Source organism: Gracilinanus agilis, chromosome 3, assembly GCF_016433145.1.
Source record: "Gracilinanus agilis isolate LMUSP501 chromosome 3, AgileGrace, whole genome shotgun sequence".
Classification (NCBI taxonomy): domain Eukaryota; kingdom Metazoa; phylum Chordata; class Mammalia; order Didelphimorphia; family Didelphidae; genus Gracilinanus; species Gracilinanus agilis.
In genome coordinates, this window is record NC_058132.1 from 418,985,251 (window position 1) to 419,001,688 (window position 16,438).

Genomic DNA, 16,438 nt, shown 5'->3' on the forward strand with positions numbered 1-16,438 from the left:
AATATTTATAGTCACACTTTTTGTGGTGGCAAAAAACTGGAAAATGAGGGTATGCCCGTCAATTGGGGAATGGCTGAACAAATTGTGGTATATGCTGGTGATGGAATACTATTGTGCTCAAAGGAATAATAAACTGGAGGAATTCCATGTGAACTGGAATGACTTCCAGGAATTGAAGCAGAGCTAAAGGAGCAGAGCCAGAAGAACATTGTATACAGAGACTGATACACTGTGGTAAAATCAAATGTAATGGACTTCTGTACTAGCAGCAATGCAGTGACCCAGGACAATCCTGAGGGATTTATGGAAAAGAACGCTACTCACATTCAGAGAAAGAACTACAGTAGTGGAAACAGAAGAAAAACAACTGCTTGAACACATGGGTTGATACGGACATGGTTGGGGATGTAAACTTGAAACAACCACACCAATGCAACTATCAATAATATGGAAATAGGTCTTGATTGACGACACATGAAGAAACCAGTGGAAATGCACGTTGGTTATGAGGGGGGGATGTGAATGGGGAGGTGAAGGGGAAAGTAAAAACATGAATCATGTAACCATGGAAAATTTTTCTAAAAAATAAAATATTAAAAAAATATTGATTTCCCCTGAACAAATCTGACTCATGGCATATTAATATTAAGTGAAGGTCAGGGCCATTTTTCTGAGTTGAGAGGTTGTTGAAAGATGGGATGTGAAAATTTAGTTAAGGTCTTAAAAATTCACCAGGTAAAAAGCCAGAGAAAGAATCCTAACTAATCCTGACAACTTGGCAACATGCAAATCTTGTTCCTCAATTAGTTAATCTGACTTAGTTTTACTTATGGTTAATTTGATGAAGTTTTTTTCCTTAAGGGACATATGAGATTATGACTGCTTAAGTTTGTTCAACTTTTATGACATTAAAGGCATATGCTATTATGAATCTACCTTCTCCTTAACTTTGATGACTTAAGTGGAATGTACAAGATTGCATTTTGTAATACAATGATTTCTTTGTCACTCTGACATAATTTTGCCTATGAGAAAGATGTCTTCTTATAATACTAATGATGGTTCAGGGATATTGCTTTCTCTGAGGCAGGAACTTATGCTTGAGCATAATAATAAACTCCAGGTTTTTACTTCTACAATTTCTACATTGCAGTAAGTATATTTTGGCAGTAATTGCCCACCACGCAAACTCAAAGAGGAGATATTTCTCCTATAACAATAGTTGTTATTTTTTTAACCCAAGTGTATAACTTGTCAGTTTTTCATATCACATTTAGTCAATTAGTTCTAAACCAAAACATATAGGGTCTCTTAAAGAGATCCAAAATATAGGAAAAGCCAAATGGATGAAGAATGTACATTTTCCAGACTATGACAAATAGTTCAATTGGCAAAACATTGAATTATTACATCGATATCAGTATCTACAACAGTTACTTTTTGAACAGTGAGCTTGACACCAAATTGAATGCTATACTAAACTTGGCAAAGTGGATAGCACTTTTAATAATCTAAAACTTTTTATGGACACAAAACCCAGTGTTTTCAAAATAAATGTTCTTTCAGCACGCTATATGGTTGCAAATCTTGGAATGTCACAATTTTTGAAGAGATAAAAGTTTCTACAAATGGGAATAGCCATTGTTGGAAGGGTGATGGGAAAAAGCACTGTACTGGATATGTAAAAGGATACATTATTTTGGATTTTGATCAAGAAGAAAATATATAGGACAAATGACTGAGAAGGGAAGCTGGGGAAAGAAGATAGTTTTTCTTGAAATATTTCTAAGTTATTGACAATTTGGCACAAATTATAGCTTCAGCCTAAGTCTTCTTGCTCTGAGCTACTTATAGGGTTATTGGCTTTCCTTGGTCTCTCTTTATCCTCTGCTATATAGCTAGATCCTACTTTTTCTTTCTCCTTTCAATTGTTGCTCCTGCACTATGGACTCTTTCTAGCTCAGCTCCTTCTCTCCCTCTCTTTATGTGTGTCTCTTTCTCTCTCTCCCTTACTCTCTTCCTATCATTGTCAGAAACTTGGCTATAATCTCTTGGCGTGCCATTTGAATCCTAGGTTCCAAACTGGCTTGCTTTTTTATGGAAGACTAATAGGATATGAGGTGGTAGCTGGGTGGCTCAGTGTATAGAGTGCTGGGACTGAAGTCAGGAAGAGTCATCTTCAACAGCTTCAGCTTTATAGATACATATATGTGGTGTGTGTGTGTGTGTGTGTGTGTGTGTGTGTGTGTGTGAGAGAGAGAGAGAGAGAGAGACAGAGAGAGAGACATAGAGAGAGAGAGACAGAGAGAGAGAGAGACAGAGAGAGAGAGAGAGAGAGGGAGAGATTGAAAGACTCTTTCCTTATTGGTGGAGATGAAGCCCTTGCCCTACATGAGGGATGGGACAGAGCAGGCAGAAGAAAGGGCTTCAGTTTTCAGCTTTTTACTTTCTTTCCTTTCACTAAGTGTTCAATAACTTGCAAGTGCCTCATTTTGTCATAACATGTTTTTTTCACCATAAACATACCAAAATTATAGGATTCCTGGAAAATATAATGAGGGAAATAAGCCATCTTTCTTAGTCTTCTGACTAGTAATACCAAGTAATACCACAAAGTTGCTTTTTGCTTCCTAAGTGGTGCAATATTCATGGGGATGTCTCTAAGGTCTCAGATGCAGCTGATGATGTCAGTTGCCTGGGTACATGCATGAAATTTGGGGCCATAATCAAATCACCAAATAGTAGAGTTCTATAAATTGAGTTCTGCCTTTTTTTTTTCTCTAAAGAACTTAACATTTTAAAGGTTTTTTTTCAAGTAACTGTATATGTGGATCTAATGTCAGTTTCTTATTTGCATCTTACTAAAGATGTTTAAAGTTCAGTTCTTTTTATGTTGATTCAAAACTCTCTTCTTCATGACCATGATTTCCTTTGAGGTCTTTGAACTTTAAATAAATATATATGCATATTAAATGAAATATAAAGAAGAGTGAAATATGTATGCTAGAAAAAAGTGTCCACAATAGTCATGAAGGAGATCCAGTGCAAGGTACAAGTTAAAGAAAGATTTCCTACAGATGGTGAGGTGCTCTAGAAGCTCCCTGCTATAGGATGACATTATTCTGATTTTAGTTTTGGAATTCCTAAAAAATCCCTATGAAGAATTTTTGTTTTTCAGTCCTGTCCAACTCTTCATGACCCCTATTTGGTTTTTTTTTAATCCAAAGATAGTGGAGTTGTTTGCCATTTCCTTCTCCAGGTCATTTTACAGATAAGAACTGAGGCAAATAGGGTTAAGTGTCTTGCCCAGGGTGCCATAGCTAGTAAGGGTCTGAGTCTAGATTTGAACTCAGGAAGATGAGACTGCCTGACTCCAGGTCTGGCACTCTATCCACTCTATTCCACTACCTAGATGATAAAAATTTGGTCTATAACTTTAGCCACAAGGGAAAAACCATGTGGATAAAGAATGCCTCTTGTATAAACTATGATCTGCAGCTGGATAGACAACCTACAGAGCTCATCCATCACTGCAAATGGAAAATAAACAGGGCAGAGAATCAAAAGGAAGAAAATGAGTTAAATTTCCTTTGGGAAATTGCAAGGTTATTCTAATGACCCCAAAGCATCTCCTTGAAATAAAAGCCAATCCTTTAAAACTCCAATATTTTTCCAGTTATACTGAATGGCTATAAATTATGGAACACAAAATTTTCTAAAGAATTGAGCAATGGAGAGGTGCATTGTAGGCTTGAAATTGCAATTAAGGAGAATTTATTCAGAAGACATGATGTAAAGGATGTCATCAAAAAATGTGTGAATCTAAATGTTGGCTAGGATGAGGGATAACTCATGGGTAGTCTGCATGTTCCTTTAGCATCTTTACAATATTAAGAGAATACAGGGAAGATCCCAAGATGTTGAGTGAAATCCTGGTGATGAATTTATTGAACCCACACAAGGGTTGCAGAGTATAAAGAGACATGGATAGGCTATGAAAGGCATCACCGGAGGGGATAACTACATCTTGCTATTCCTCACAAACAATTCTCCAAGGCCCAAGCTCTGGGCATTTTCCACAGCTACACTTTATGCCTAAAACTCTCTTCCTCTTCAATCTCTGCTTCTGGCTTGCTTGGATTCTTTTAAGTTTCAGCTAAAGTATTATTTTCAGTAAAAAACCTTTCCAGGTCTTCCTTAATGTTAGTACTGTTGCTCTAAGATGACCTCTAATTCATCCTATAAAGATCTTGTTTGTATAATTTTGTTTGCATGTGGTTTTTCCCACTCTCTTTCCCAAGAGATCCTTGAGAGCAAGGACAGTTTTTGGCTTTCTTTATGTTCTGAGTAGGTAAGGCACAGTGCTTAGCATATAGTAGGTGAGATCAAAGAACTATTGGAAAGTTGGAATTTGTGTTATTACTATATGCATATATAACAAGGAGTTCTTCAATGAGACTTCAACAAAAGCAATTGAAAGGCATACAAGTCCTTAAAATGATAAATAACATCATAACAGAGTTAAGGCAAATATTTTCTGTTAGTATTTCTCTAAAATAATGTTTAGGTTAATTTATTTTATTTTTGTAGTAATATGAAAAATTTGGTAAAATGTTTAAATATTAAAGCTGATGATTATTTAACAAAATAATCAGAAAGATTTATACCTTATCTCCTTCAGAAAAAGTTGTTCCATCCAGAGCTCTTTTCCATGTGATTTCAGGAATGGGTTCTCCTTCTGCCTCACAAATAAGTGTTATCTGACCATTCTCAAACGTTGTTTCATTTTTAAGTTGTATTATGTGAGGCTGTACTGTAAAAATAAAATTTATGTGCACTTGAGTAAACTTAACTTAGCATTTAAAGTAACATATTTCTAACTCTTAGGACACAATGTGATTCATAAAATTACCTTTATGATGGTTGAATTATTTAGTTATCTAATATGGAAAAATAAAATACTCATAAATTATTATTTTTTGAAGATAATGCTGCTATCATATTTATAAGACATTATGGTTGACTGAAATACAATTATTTATCTGCCATATTTAATACTTGCTTCCAAAATTGTGCCAATATTTATTTTTTGATTCATCAAAGGGATTAATAATTTAAAATTAATGTGATCTAATTATATGAAAACTGCTTCTCAGTGATTTTACTTTTTCTTTCCTTGATATTTTCTATTCTAAAAGTGAAATGATAGATAATAAAGATGCACCTGACAGCTATCAAATAAATGTTGAAACTTTTTAATGATTTCACGTAAGAGGAATTATTTTCCCCAGTTTCAAATACAGAAAATAATTTTTGTGTAGACAAACACTAATGATTGCATCGACAAAAGAGTTTACCTTTCTTAAAAAATAAATTAGTACGTTGTTGTTTTCTAGAACAAAGTATTTTTTTAAATTTAAGTATTTTATTTTTTTAGAAAAATTTTTCATGGTTACATGTTTTTACTTTCTCCTTCCCCTCCCTTCACCCCACCCCCACCCCCAATAGCCTACGCACATTTCCACTGGTTTTAACATGTGTCATCAGTCAAGACCTATTTCCATATTATTGATAGTTGCATTGGTGTGGTCATTTTGAGTCTACATCCCCAATCAAGTCTGCATCAAGCCATGTGTTCAAGCAGTTGTTTTTCTTCTGTGTTTCCACTCCTGTAGTAGAACTAAGTATTTTCTGATATTTTCTTATGTGAAGCAAACACCAAAATCTAATGCAATATTATCTTGATCTTTATAAGGATTTATTTAATTTCTAAATTCCTCAAAAACTGTTTAACTGAGTTGTGAAATGAAAAAAAAAAGGTTTGATGCTTTAGATGTAGTAACTAATTTTTTTAAAGGGGAACTGATTATTCATGGAATATCCAGATGTGGCTGATATTACTAGGAAAAATAAAAAAAATATATTATGGTATTTTAATAGTTTTCATAAGTCACTAATACTTATTGATATCTAATAAATTCCTTTTGTAGTATCATTTGTACATATTAAAGTATTATGTTTTTTATATACTAAGATAATTAAATAAAAGTTATGGTGTTAATCTTTTTAATGTAATAAGAGAAGTCACATAAAAGTTAACAAGAGAATCCAGACTAAAAGATAATTTCATTTTTAAACAATATTTCAAATACAATGATTTACCAAATTTGTTAGGCACTATGCTAAACACTTTACAATTATTTTATTATTTGGTTCTGCCAGCAACCCTAGGGTTACTATTTTTATTCACTTTACATAGTAGTAAACCAAAGTAAACAGATATGGGGTAATTTGCTAAAGGTCTCACTGCTAATTAATTTCTGAGACTGGATTTTGAATCAGTTTTTCCTAATTCATGCATTTTCTAGCATATTGTCTTAATGCCAAATAGCAAATGTAATTTGCATTAAGTTCTGATTTACCACAATTATCCTGATAGAAGAATACACTTGCATCACATTATAATCTTGTTTCAGGGCAGATTTCCACCAAATCAAATCTGGATTTTATAACCACTAACAATAATATTTAAAAGTTAAAAAATTTCTAGCAGCACCTCAAAGTTGAGAACCCACTGTTATAAATTAGCAAAGACATGTTGGTGGCACTTGGAGTCCTATCACCTTTTCTCAATTCTTTTTAAATCATCCAAAGAGCCAATTCAATTCCTTTTGTGTTCATAATCTAGGCCAGTGATGGTGACCCTTTTAGAGACGGAGTGCCAGGTGCCCCCACTCCCTCAACCACGTGCTATGCCTCCTTGTCTTACCCCACACAGGGGAGGGAGGAAATACTGCTGTTGGTTTTTGGGTGGGTAATGTGAGAAATGTTCTCAGTGAGTTTAGAGAGGGGGAGGGGAGTCTGCTCCCCTCCAGCTCTGCCTCCTTTGAGCCACCCAGCTTACCCTCTGTGAGCTCCCATTGGGCTACTGGGCAGAGGGACGGGGATGTGAAAAAATCTCATCAGGCATGGTGGAGACGGGGAGGGGAGCAGCAAGTCTCTCTGCTATTAGAAAAAGGGGTCTAAGTTCTCTTAGCCCTAATTAACAGCTTACAAATCCCTGGTATATTTAAATAAATAAGTTCTATTATATTATATACAAAGTATTTTTCCACATTAAATTTTACTTATTACTCTTTAGTTGCTCCCTGATTTACACAAACTTTCTCTCTCTCTCTCTCTCTCTCTCTCTCTCTAATGGTTAAAGAGTTATCCTAAATGACACAGTTCTTTAAATTGCCACCTACAATTTATCTTTTTCTTATTCACTTTGTGGTGGTCATAATAGCCCAGTTCCTTTACTATTAGAATATTTCCCTATCATCTTAATTTTCATAACATTTATATCAAGTCTTCCCTCGGTTTAACCCCTTTGACTAGAGGTAAGAGAAAGAATGGACTACCTTGATTCTATTTTTGTCCCCTATATGATTTCTTCTCTATGGCCAAATTTCTGGAGCCTCTCTTTACTTGAGGACTACCTGACTCATCTAGGTGGCATCCCTTCCCCAGCTATTTCTGGTAATGAGTATGTACTGAATAAAACTTCTTATTGCACAACTATCTCCATAGTTCTTGATGCTTCCTAAGTGCTTCATGGCAATTCAGAGATAGTAGGGGAAGGACAGCAGATATATGTATAATACAAGCTTTTTCTTTTTTTTTTTAACCAGTCTCAAACATAGGACCTACAATACTCCCTAATAGAGTTAGATTACAGTGTAATTGGGAAATACTTAAAAAATAAATAAAAATACAATAAAGATTATATTCCTTTTTTATTATATTATATTTTAAAAATAAGCTAGTATGTTGCTTTAGGGATCCTTATGTATGTACCCTATTTCTAGTTGAGTATGACACCATTGTTTTAAACTAAATTTGCTACTGTCACAGTATTATAGCATACTGATAATGATTTGCACTTATATAATGTCTTAGATTGATTTTGAGGCTTCAAATAAGATTATTCTTAGACCATTCATGCTTTGGTAAGTGAAAGTGAAAATCTGGCTGTATTTCTGATATATTAGAGCAGAAGCTTCATAGCTCTGAAAATCAAAAATTCATGCCTCCAACAAGACTGATACCTTAAAAAAATGATACCTTAATAAACAGAAATCTTCCCAAATTCAAAGAAAAGTATAAAACTGTCTTCCAAAGACAATTATAAATGATGGGGAGGTCATCTATTCATTTGGAATTTTCTCTTTTCTAAAGTGCTTTTCAATCCTTAAAACATTATAAATAGGGGAGTCAGTTATATGATCAGTAATATAATTGATAGATGACTATAATTCATAGTCTTATCATGCAGACTGAAGACTTGAGACAGAAGCAGCACAATTTTCCCTGTTCATTTAGCTTGTATTTCATTTCTCCCACTACCAAACTACTGCTCAGAGTTCAGCAATTTCAATTTCAATCAGCTATAAAATTCCAATCCAATTTTGCTACTTTTTAGCATTTTAAAAAAAGAATTGGCTGGGGGAAAAAGATGAAAAAAATTAAATCATTATCTTTACTTTATTCATAAAAGCTGTACTAGAAAGGTAGATACAAAAGGTGATTGATACTCTGTTAAAATAAAATTAAGACCTTTTATAAATACCTATCACTATTAGAATAATTTACTTTTTAGTAATTAGGGCCTGCCCCATTATTTATTTCATTTTGTGAAATGTTCCTTTTGCAAAGTTCATTTTAAATGCAAAGATCTGGAAAAATAATTTTTTTCTTCTTACTTTGCTTTACAGTTAATATATTTTGTTTTAGTTCTATCTGCATCATGAGCATTTATTTATTATAAACATGAATTAATTTAGTGTTCCTTTAAAAAGGCATGTCTAGAAGGAGGCAATCAGTTTTCTCTAGACATGTCACTATAGATATAAAATTCCCTTTCCTCCTTTTATCTCTTTAAAAATAAAAATAATAATTATATGTTGGTTAAACTGTGGCCTAGGAAATTCTTACCAAAAGTAGAGCTATTTTTGTAGAAAAGTTAGGAGAACTCCAAAGGAATTTATGGTGGAGGAAAATTACTTGGCTGCTCACTTTAAGGAGAAAGAATCTAATCAAGCCAAAGACACTGAGCAATCATTGAATCCTTTAGTTTAAAAATGTCCAAGTAGCTTGCATCTTCTTTCTTAGGAATATCTTAAAATATAGAGATTTGTCATATTAAATGCTCTAAAAATTTAGAACCTCTGATTTCAGAAGTGTAGAGAAATGGCAAGAAGCCTGCCTCTACCAAGACAGATTTGCAACTTTCTTACGGTTTTGAGTGGCAAAGAGTTGCTTGGGGATACTTAAAGATTAAATGATTTGCAGTATGCATTAGAGGCGGATCTAGAACCCATTTTTTCCCTCCTCTGAAGCAACACTGCCTCATTTCAAACATAATTACCAAAAAATTATTTTAAAAACATATTAAAAGATGCAGCTAGGTAGCATACTAGATAGAGCACCATGATGGGAGTCCAGAGTACCTGGGTTCAAATTTGACTTCAGGCACTTCCTAGCTGTGTGACCCCAGGCAAATCCTTAATCCCAACTGCCCTTACTGCTCTTCTGCCTTAGAGTAGATACTTAGTATTGATTCTAACACAGATGATAAGGATTAAAAAATATATTAAGGTATGTTTGAAAAAAAATGTTTCGGTAAAACAATCCAAAGGAAACTTCTTCTTCATGTCTACTTAATTTATTCTCCTTTCTGCTTAGTATTTAAGCATTTTACAATATTTTTAACAAAACAGATGGGCAACTTACAAATTTAAAGCAGCATAAATAAAATTTAGTGTATGTAAAAAAAAACAATGATGCTATAATGTGAAAATTAAGTATCGTTCAGTACAGAATATTTTATTTTTTTATTTTTATTTTTTAATTTTAAACCTTTAACTTCTGTGTATTGACTTATAGGTGGAAGAGTGGTAAGGGTAGGCAATGGGGGTCAAGTGACTTTCCCAGGGTCACACAGCTGGGAAGTGTCTGAGGTCAGATTTGAACCTAGGACCTCCTGTCTCTAGGCCTGGTTCTCCACTGAGCTACCCAGCTGCCCCAGTACAGAATATTTTTAAAAATCTTTGTTATATATGCCAAAGTGGCTCTCTTCATACTAAAAATTCTTTAGGCCACTATCCCTATAATTAGCCATATATACAATTACTCTCAATTGGTAATTATTATTTTTACTTGCAGGAAGATGATCATATAGTTCTAAATCAAAGATCAGTACTTACTAACTGTAGCCTTTTCTTGATTGATATCTATGTCAATAGATAGAAATAAAGTTCATTTCCATACATATATTTTTTGGAAAGCATTTTTAATCCAATGTTTTAATTCATTGCTATCTAAATGTAGGTAGGTTAATAAAGCAATCAGTTTATACTTACCAAAGACTTGTAGGAATGACTGCTTTTCATCTTTTCCTGCTATATTTGTGGCTCTACAGACATAAGAACCCCCATCACTATTTATGATGTTCCTGACAGTTAGTTCAGTATTGTTTCTTTTCAATGTATATTTTTCATTGTCTTCAATAAGCTTGCCATTCCTGAGAGAGACAGAGAGACAGAGACAGAGAGGCAGAGAGACAGAGACACACACAGAGAGAAGGCTTACTTAATTTTAGATGTCCAATTAAAGCTCATTTTGAGATATCTGGGGTTATACTTAAACTTTTTTCTCCTTAAAAATACAGTATTACATGTGAATAACTAGAAAAAATTTTACTAAGAAGTCCCTAAAAATCTAAACACTAAGGTTTGTTTATATTTAATTTTCTTCTTTGGTAAAGGAGGACTTTGTCTCCATTTTTGCTGAAGCTTGACAAATGGAAGAAATTAAGCAATGGACCAAATAAGCTAGATGCTAGGGATATGAATATAAAGATAAAAGTGAGATAATCTATACCATCAGATAAATATAGGAGGCAATATGTTATAAGCTTGGCAGAGAAATGATATAGTGAGGATGGAGTTTTCCAATTATTTGGACCTCTGGTAAAGTAGATGATGTTCTCTCTGTTTTAAGAGTAAATAAAGTAGCTGGCAGCAGAAAGTCCTGGGTTTAAGTCCGGCCTCAGACATTTCCTAGCTGTGTGACGCTGGGCAAGTTACTTAACCCCCATTGCCTAGCTTTTACTGCTCTTCTACCTTGGAACCAACACACAGTATTGATTCTAAGATGGAATGTAAGAGTTATATGCTAAAAAAAAAAAAAGAATAAAGCAGCTAATGAATTATTGGCTTTTTTGAATGATAATCAAGTAATAACTATAAAGTACTTTGAAAACTTTAACACATTTATAAATGTTATATTAAAGTTATTACATAATGTTCTTATTATAGAAGCAGCTAGTTGACATAAAAGAGAGTTCTTGGATATGATAGAGCAGGGGTCGGCAATGTATGGCTCTCGAGCCATATATGGCTCTTTTGAGGGTCAGATATGGCTCTTTCTGCAGGAGCCATAAAGTCAATTTTTTTCAGGCGCTGTTACAGGAGCGGCACTGTGAGCACTGTACGGCTCTCATGAAATTACATTTTAAAAAATGTGGCGTTTATGGCTCTCACGGCCAAAAAGGTTGCCGACCCCTGTGATAGATCTTTGGAGAGAACTGAAGGAGTAAAGAAAGGAATATATTTCTTACTCAGGGTTACCTAGCATGTACTCAAAAACTGACCATGTATTAAGGTATAAAAACCTCACAACCAAGTGCAAAAAAGTAGAAATATTAAGTGCATCCTTTTGAGATTATAGTTTAATAAAAACTACATTCAATGAAGAGGTTTGGAATATTGTTAAATGAAAATAAAGTTAAAAATTAATTGGAATCTAAGGAATCTAAGCCTAAAGAATGAGTGGATCAAAGAATAAATCACAGAAACTACAAATAATTTCACTAAAGAGAATGATAACAAAGAGATGACACTCCAAAATTTATGAAATTCTGCCAAAGCAGTACTTGGGGAAAAACTGATATCTCTAAACACGTATATTAATAAAATAGAAAAAGGGCAGGTCAATGAATTGGGCATACAACCAAGAATACTAGAAAAGGAACAAAAAGTAAAGGAAGGTGGCCTATCAGTACCAGATTTCAAACTATATTACAAAGTGGTAATCATCAAAACAATCTGATATGGGCTAATAAATATAGTGGTTGATGAGCAAAACAGATTAAGTATACAATATATAGAAATAACAATTTATAATCTAGTGTTTGATAAGCCCAAGAATCTAAGCTTTTGGGATAAGAATTTGTTATTTGACAAAAACTATTGGGAAAACTCAGATTTTTTTTGTCTGGCAGAAACTAAGAACAGACCAACATTTCTCAATGCACATCAAGTTAAAGTCAAAATAAACACGATTTAGACATAAAGAGTGATTTCATGATCAAATCAGGGGAATATGGAAAAAACTGCCAAATTACCTCTCAGATCTAATGATAAGGGAAGCATTTATGATCAGACAAGATATAGAGAGGATAATCAGGAAGTAAAATAGGTAACTTTGATTACATGAAATTTAAAAATATTTTGCACAAACAAAACCAATTTAGCCAACATTGAAAGTAGAAAACTAATATCTCTTATAAGTGTCTCATTTTTCAAATATATGGGAAACTGACTTAATTTATAAAAATAAGAGCTATTCTCCAATTGATAAATAGTCAAAAGATATGAACAGGTAGTTTTCCAAAAAGAAATTAAAGCTATCAATAGTCACATGGAAAATGCTCTAAATCAATTTCTAAAACAATTAGAAAATGCAAATTAAAATAACTCTGAGGTACCACCTCATAACTATCAGATTAGCCAACAATGCAAAAAATAAAAAATGATAAATTCTGGAAGAAATGTGGGAAAATGGGTACACTATTTTATGGCAAACAATTTGGAATGGAGCTATGCCTAAAGGGCTATAAAACTATGTGATAACACTACTAGGTCTACATCCCAAAGAGATCAAAGGGAAAGGGAAAATACCTATATATACAAAATATTTATTGCAGCTCTTTTTGTGGTGGCAAAGAAATAAAAAATGAAGGGATGCTCCTCAACTGCGGGAATGGCTGAAAAAGTTGGCGTATGATTGTGATGAAATACTGTTGTACTATAAGAAATGATGAGGAAAATAGTTTCAGAAAACCTCAGAAGACTTACATGAACTGCTGCAAAGTGAAGTGAGCAGAACCAGGAGAACACTGTACACAGTAACAGCAATATTATAAGAATGATAAGCTTAAACTTACTCAGATCAATACAATAATCCAATATTATTCCAAATGACTTGAGATAAAAAATGTTATTTACCTCTAAATAATAAACTCTGAGTGCAGACTGAAACATTATTGTTTTCCTTTTCTCTATTTTTCTTGCTTTTTTTTTTGGTAACATGACTAATATGGAAATAAGATTTATGTGACTTCACATCTATGTATAATGGGTATCATATTGCTTGCCTTCTCAATGGTGGGGGAATTACTTTAGAAAGGGAGAGAATTTGGAACTCAAAATTTTTAAAATGTTAAAGAAAGAAAAAAAGATGAAATAATAAAATTCATCTGGATAAAGCAAAGCTCATGAAATTCAAGAGAAACAATGGGAAAAACCAGGAAATAAGGGAGTCTTAGTAATGTCAAATCTCAAAGACTCCTGCAAAATTATAATGACCACAGCTATTTTTAATTGTTTAAAAAATAGAAAACTTGATCAATGGAACATATTTGGTTGAACAAGACTGGGAAGTAATCAAACAATGTTGGTCAGTGCTCAATAAAACCAAAGATACTAATTACTGGAGAAAGGACTTCCTATAAAAGCCCATTGAACCAACTATAAAGCATTTTTGGCAGAGATGAGGTTTAGACTAACATCTCACATTATGTGCCACATTCTACAAATAGCTCCACAGGCTAAAAAGAAAAGTCACAAATTAAAAGGCAAATGGAAATTTCCATACTCTTTACAACTATGAAAGAGGTGAGAGTTCTTAACTAAATAAGGGATAGCTTTGAGTACATAAAATTGAAAAGTTTGCAGAAGAAGAATCAGTATGTAAGAATGAAAATGTGGAATGAATGAGGGAATGATTGAATGAATGAATAAAAAAATTTTAGTAAGTATCTCTCATATAGTGTCAATCATGAAGCACTAGGAAGACAAATAAGAAAGCAAAACAGTTTCAAGGAGTTCACTTTCTATTTGCGGGACATAAAACACACAGAGGATTAGCTGTAACACAGAAGGCAATACCTCTGGGTCTGGAGGGAACAGCAGTGAAGAAAGGGAAAACTCATTGGGTTTAGGAGGCAGGGCCATATTTGGAAATTCTCTGGTCATCCAAAAGGAATGAAGGGATACAGAATGTGGAGATCTCTTTATCATCTCTGATAATCTGATAAGGACAGTTTAGTTGATAAGGAAATAAGGACAGGACAAGGGAGTTGTCTTTTACCTCATGCTTCCAGCTCTGGCTCCAGGAGCATGGAGTTTATTATATATACTTCAAGACTCATTTCACACAAAAGAACCCCCCCGGAAACTTCGCGTTTGTGTAGAAACACAAATTATGTCACATCAAAGCACAATAAAGTTATAGTTTTACAAAGAATTTTCTTACGAAGATAATGCTGGATGAGAAACAGTCTCAAGGTTAAAAATGAGCCTTACTTTATCTAGAAGTTATTTTGCCTGAGCTTGCCACTCCGTGACCTTGGGAGGCCTGGAGCAGTTAGAGAGATATACCCACAGCTGCAGCTTTACTCTGATGAATGAAAAAAGGCTGTTAACTCATTAAGTGCTGGTTTACTAAAAACAAAGTTTTCCTAGAAGGCTATAATGTTTTTCAATAAGAAAAGGTGTGGATCATAAAAGGGGTCAAAAGAGGAGTCTCAGATTTTCATCTATTCTCTTATTGGCTTCCCACAACAGAAGATGTGAATAGTCATGTCTATGTGTAAGGAAAGGAAAGACTAGAGGGATCTCACTCCAAAACCTTGAGGAGGAGGTTTCCCAAAGGTTTGAAAAGAATTAGAGCAGATTGGAATAGAGGCTCTGGGTTCCCTTTTGTTGTGTGTAAGTGCTACTAAGTGAGGTGGGAGAAGGAACTCTTGTAGAAAAAAATATATTTTTCCTGTCATTTTTTTCTTGGAAAGGTCCAATATCTAAGATAAATATATAGGGATAAGAATCTCCTTAGATAAATGGTCAAATCATATGGATAGGCAATTTTCAAAAGAAGACATAAAATATATCAAATATATTTTTAAAATTCTCAGAATCTCTTATATTGAGAAAATTAATTTAAATTAATAATCAAATTATATTAAATAATTTATAATAAATAATAATATAATAAATAACACAATAAATAATAAATATAATTATGTCAAATTATTAAATATAATTAAAACATAATGAGAAAATTAATAAATTAAAACAACTCTTGGAGATCTACCAAAGATGACAAAGGAGGAAAATAGAAATTTTTAGAAGTTAAGAGAAACAAACTAATGGAATACACTTGGTGGAGCTGTGAATTAATCCTATTATTGTAGAAAGCAATTTGGCTCTATAGCCCAAAGATCACTAAACTATATGACCCAATAATACTGCTACTAAGCATATATCCCAAGAAGTCAAAGATAGAGGAAAAGAGACCTAATTTTTTCTGATTCTTCCTTATCTAGTCCATTTCATTGATAATCTTTTTTCTCTTTTTAAATCATTACCAAATTGTTTTGATGATAACTGATTTATATGATAATGTGGAAACACTGAGAAAGCCTGCTATAGGACAAGGGACATGAAGAAATGGGTTCTAGTCTCTTCTCTGACTTACACGAGCTCTGCGACTCTGGGCAAGTCACTTAGCTTTTTAATACTCTAGGCAGAGAAGATAACAACCTATATTGTCTGAGAGAGTTCCTTCACCTGGGACTTCTCTATATTCATGAAATCACAGATTCTCTGGGGTTTTCTAAATCATTTTTATCCAAACATTTGGTCTCACATCCCATCAATAAAGACATTTTTGAGCAGCATGTCAATATATGTATATTTATCTATGAAATATATACATTTAATACTATGCTAACATACTATGCACATTACAAAACAAATATAAATGTAAAAAAAGAAAAAACAAAACATTTTAAATAATTTATTAATAATATAGAAAGACATATTTTTATCTATTGACAATAAAGAAAGTGATTTTATTCTCACTAAAAAGTACAATGTGTTTTTGGTCAGAACAATGTGACTGAACACTTGAAAATTTTGGTTTGATACAGCAATTCAAATGTCTATCTCTGACCAGTTTATTTTGGTATTTTTAAATGAATTGGTTATTGTATTTGGATTTAATGACTATCATATATGAAAAATATATCAAAGAAGTAGATCCAAATGGAAGA

General features: G+C 33.2%; 1 protein-coding gene across 1 annotated transcript in view; it reads right to left on the minus strand.

The window, feature by feature from the left end:
• NCAM2 (neural cell adhesion molecule 2) overlaps positions 1–16,438 on the minus strand; it is a 250,727-nt gene that overhangs the window by 179,851 nt on the left and 54,438 nt on the right. Inside the window, exons 6-7 of the mRNA XM_044669242.1 lie at positions 10,404–10,564; positions 4,668–4,813 (exon numbers count right to left, since the gene is read on the minus strand). Coding sequence (XP_044525177.1) covers positions 4,668–4,813; positions 10,404–10,564 — 307 coding nt within the window. The remainder of the gene's footprint in view (positions 1–4,667; positions 4,814–10,403; positions 10,565–16,438) is intronic.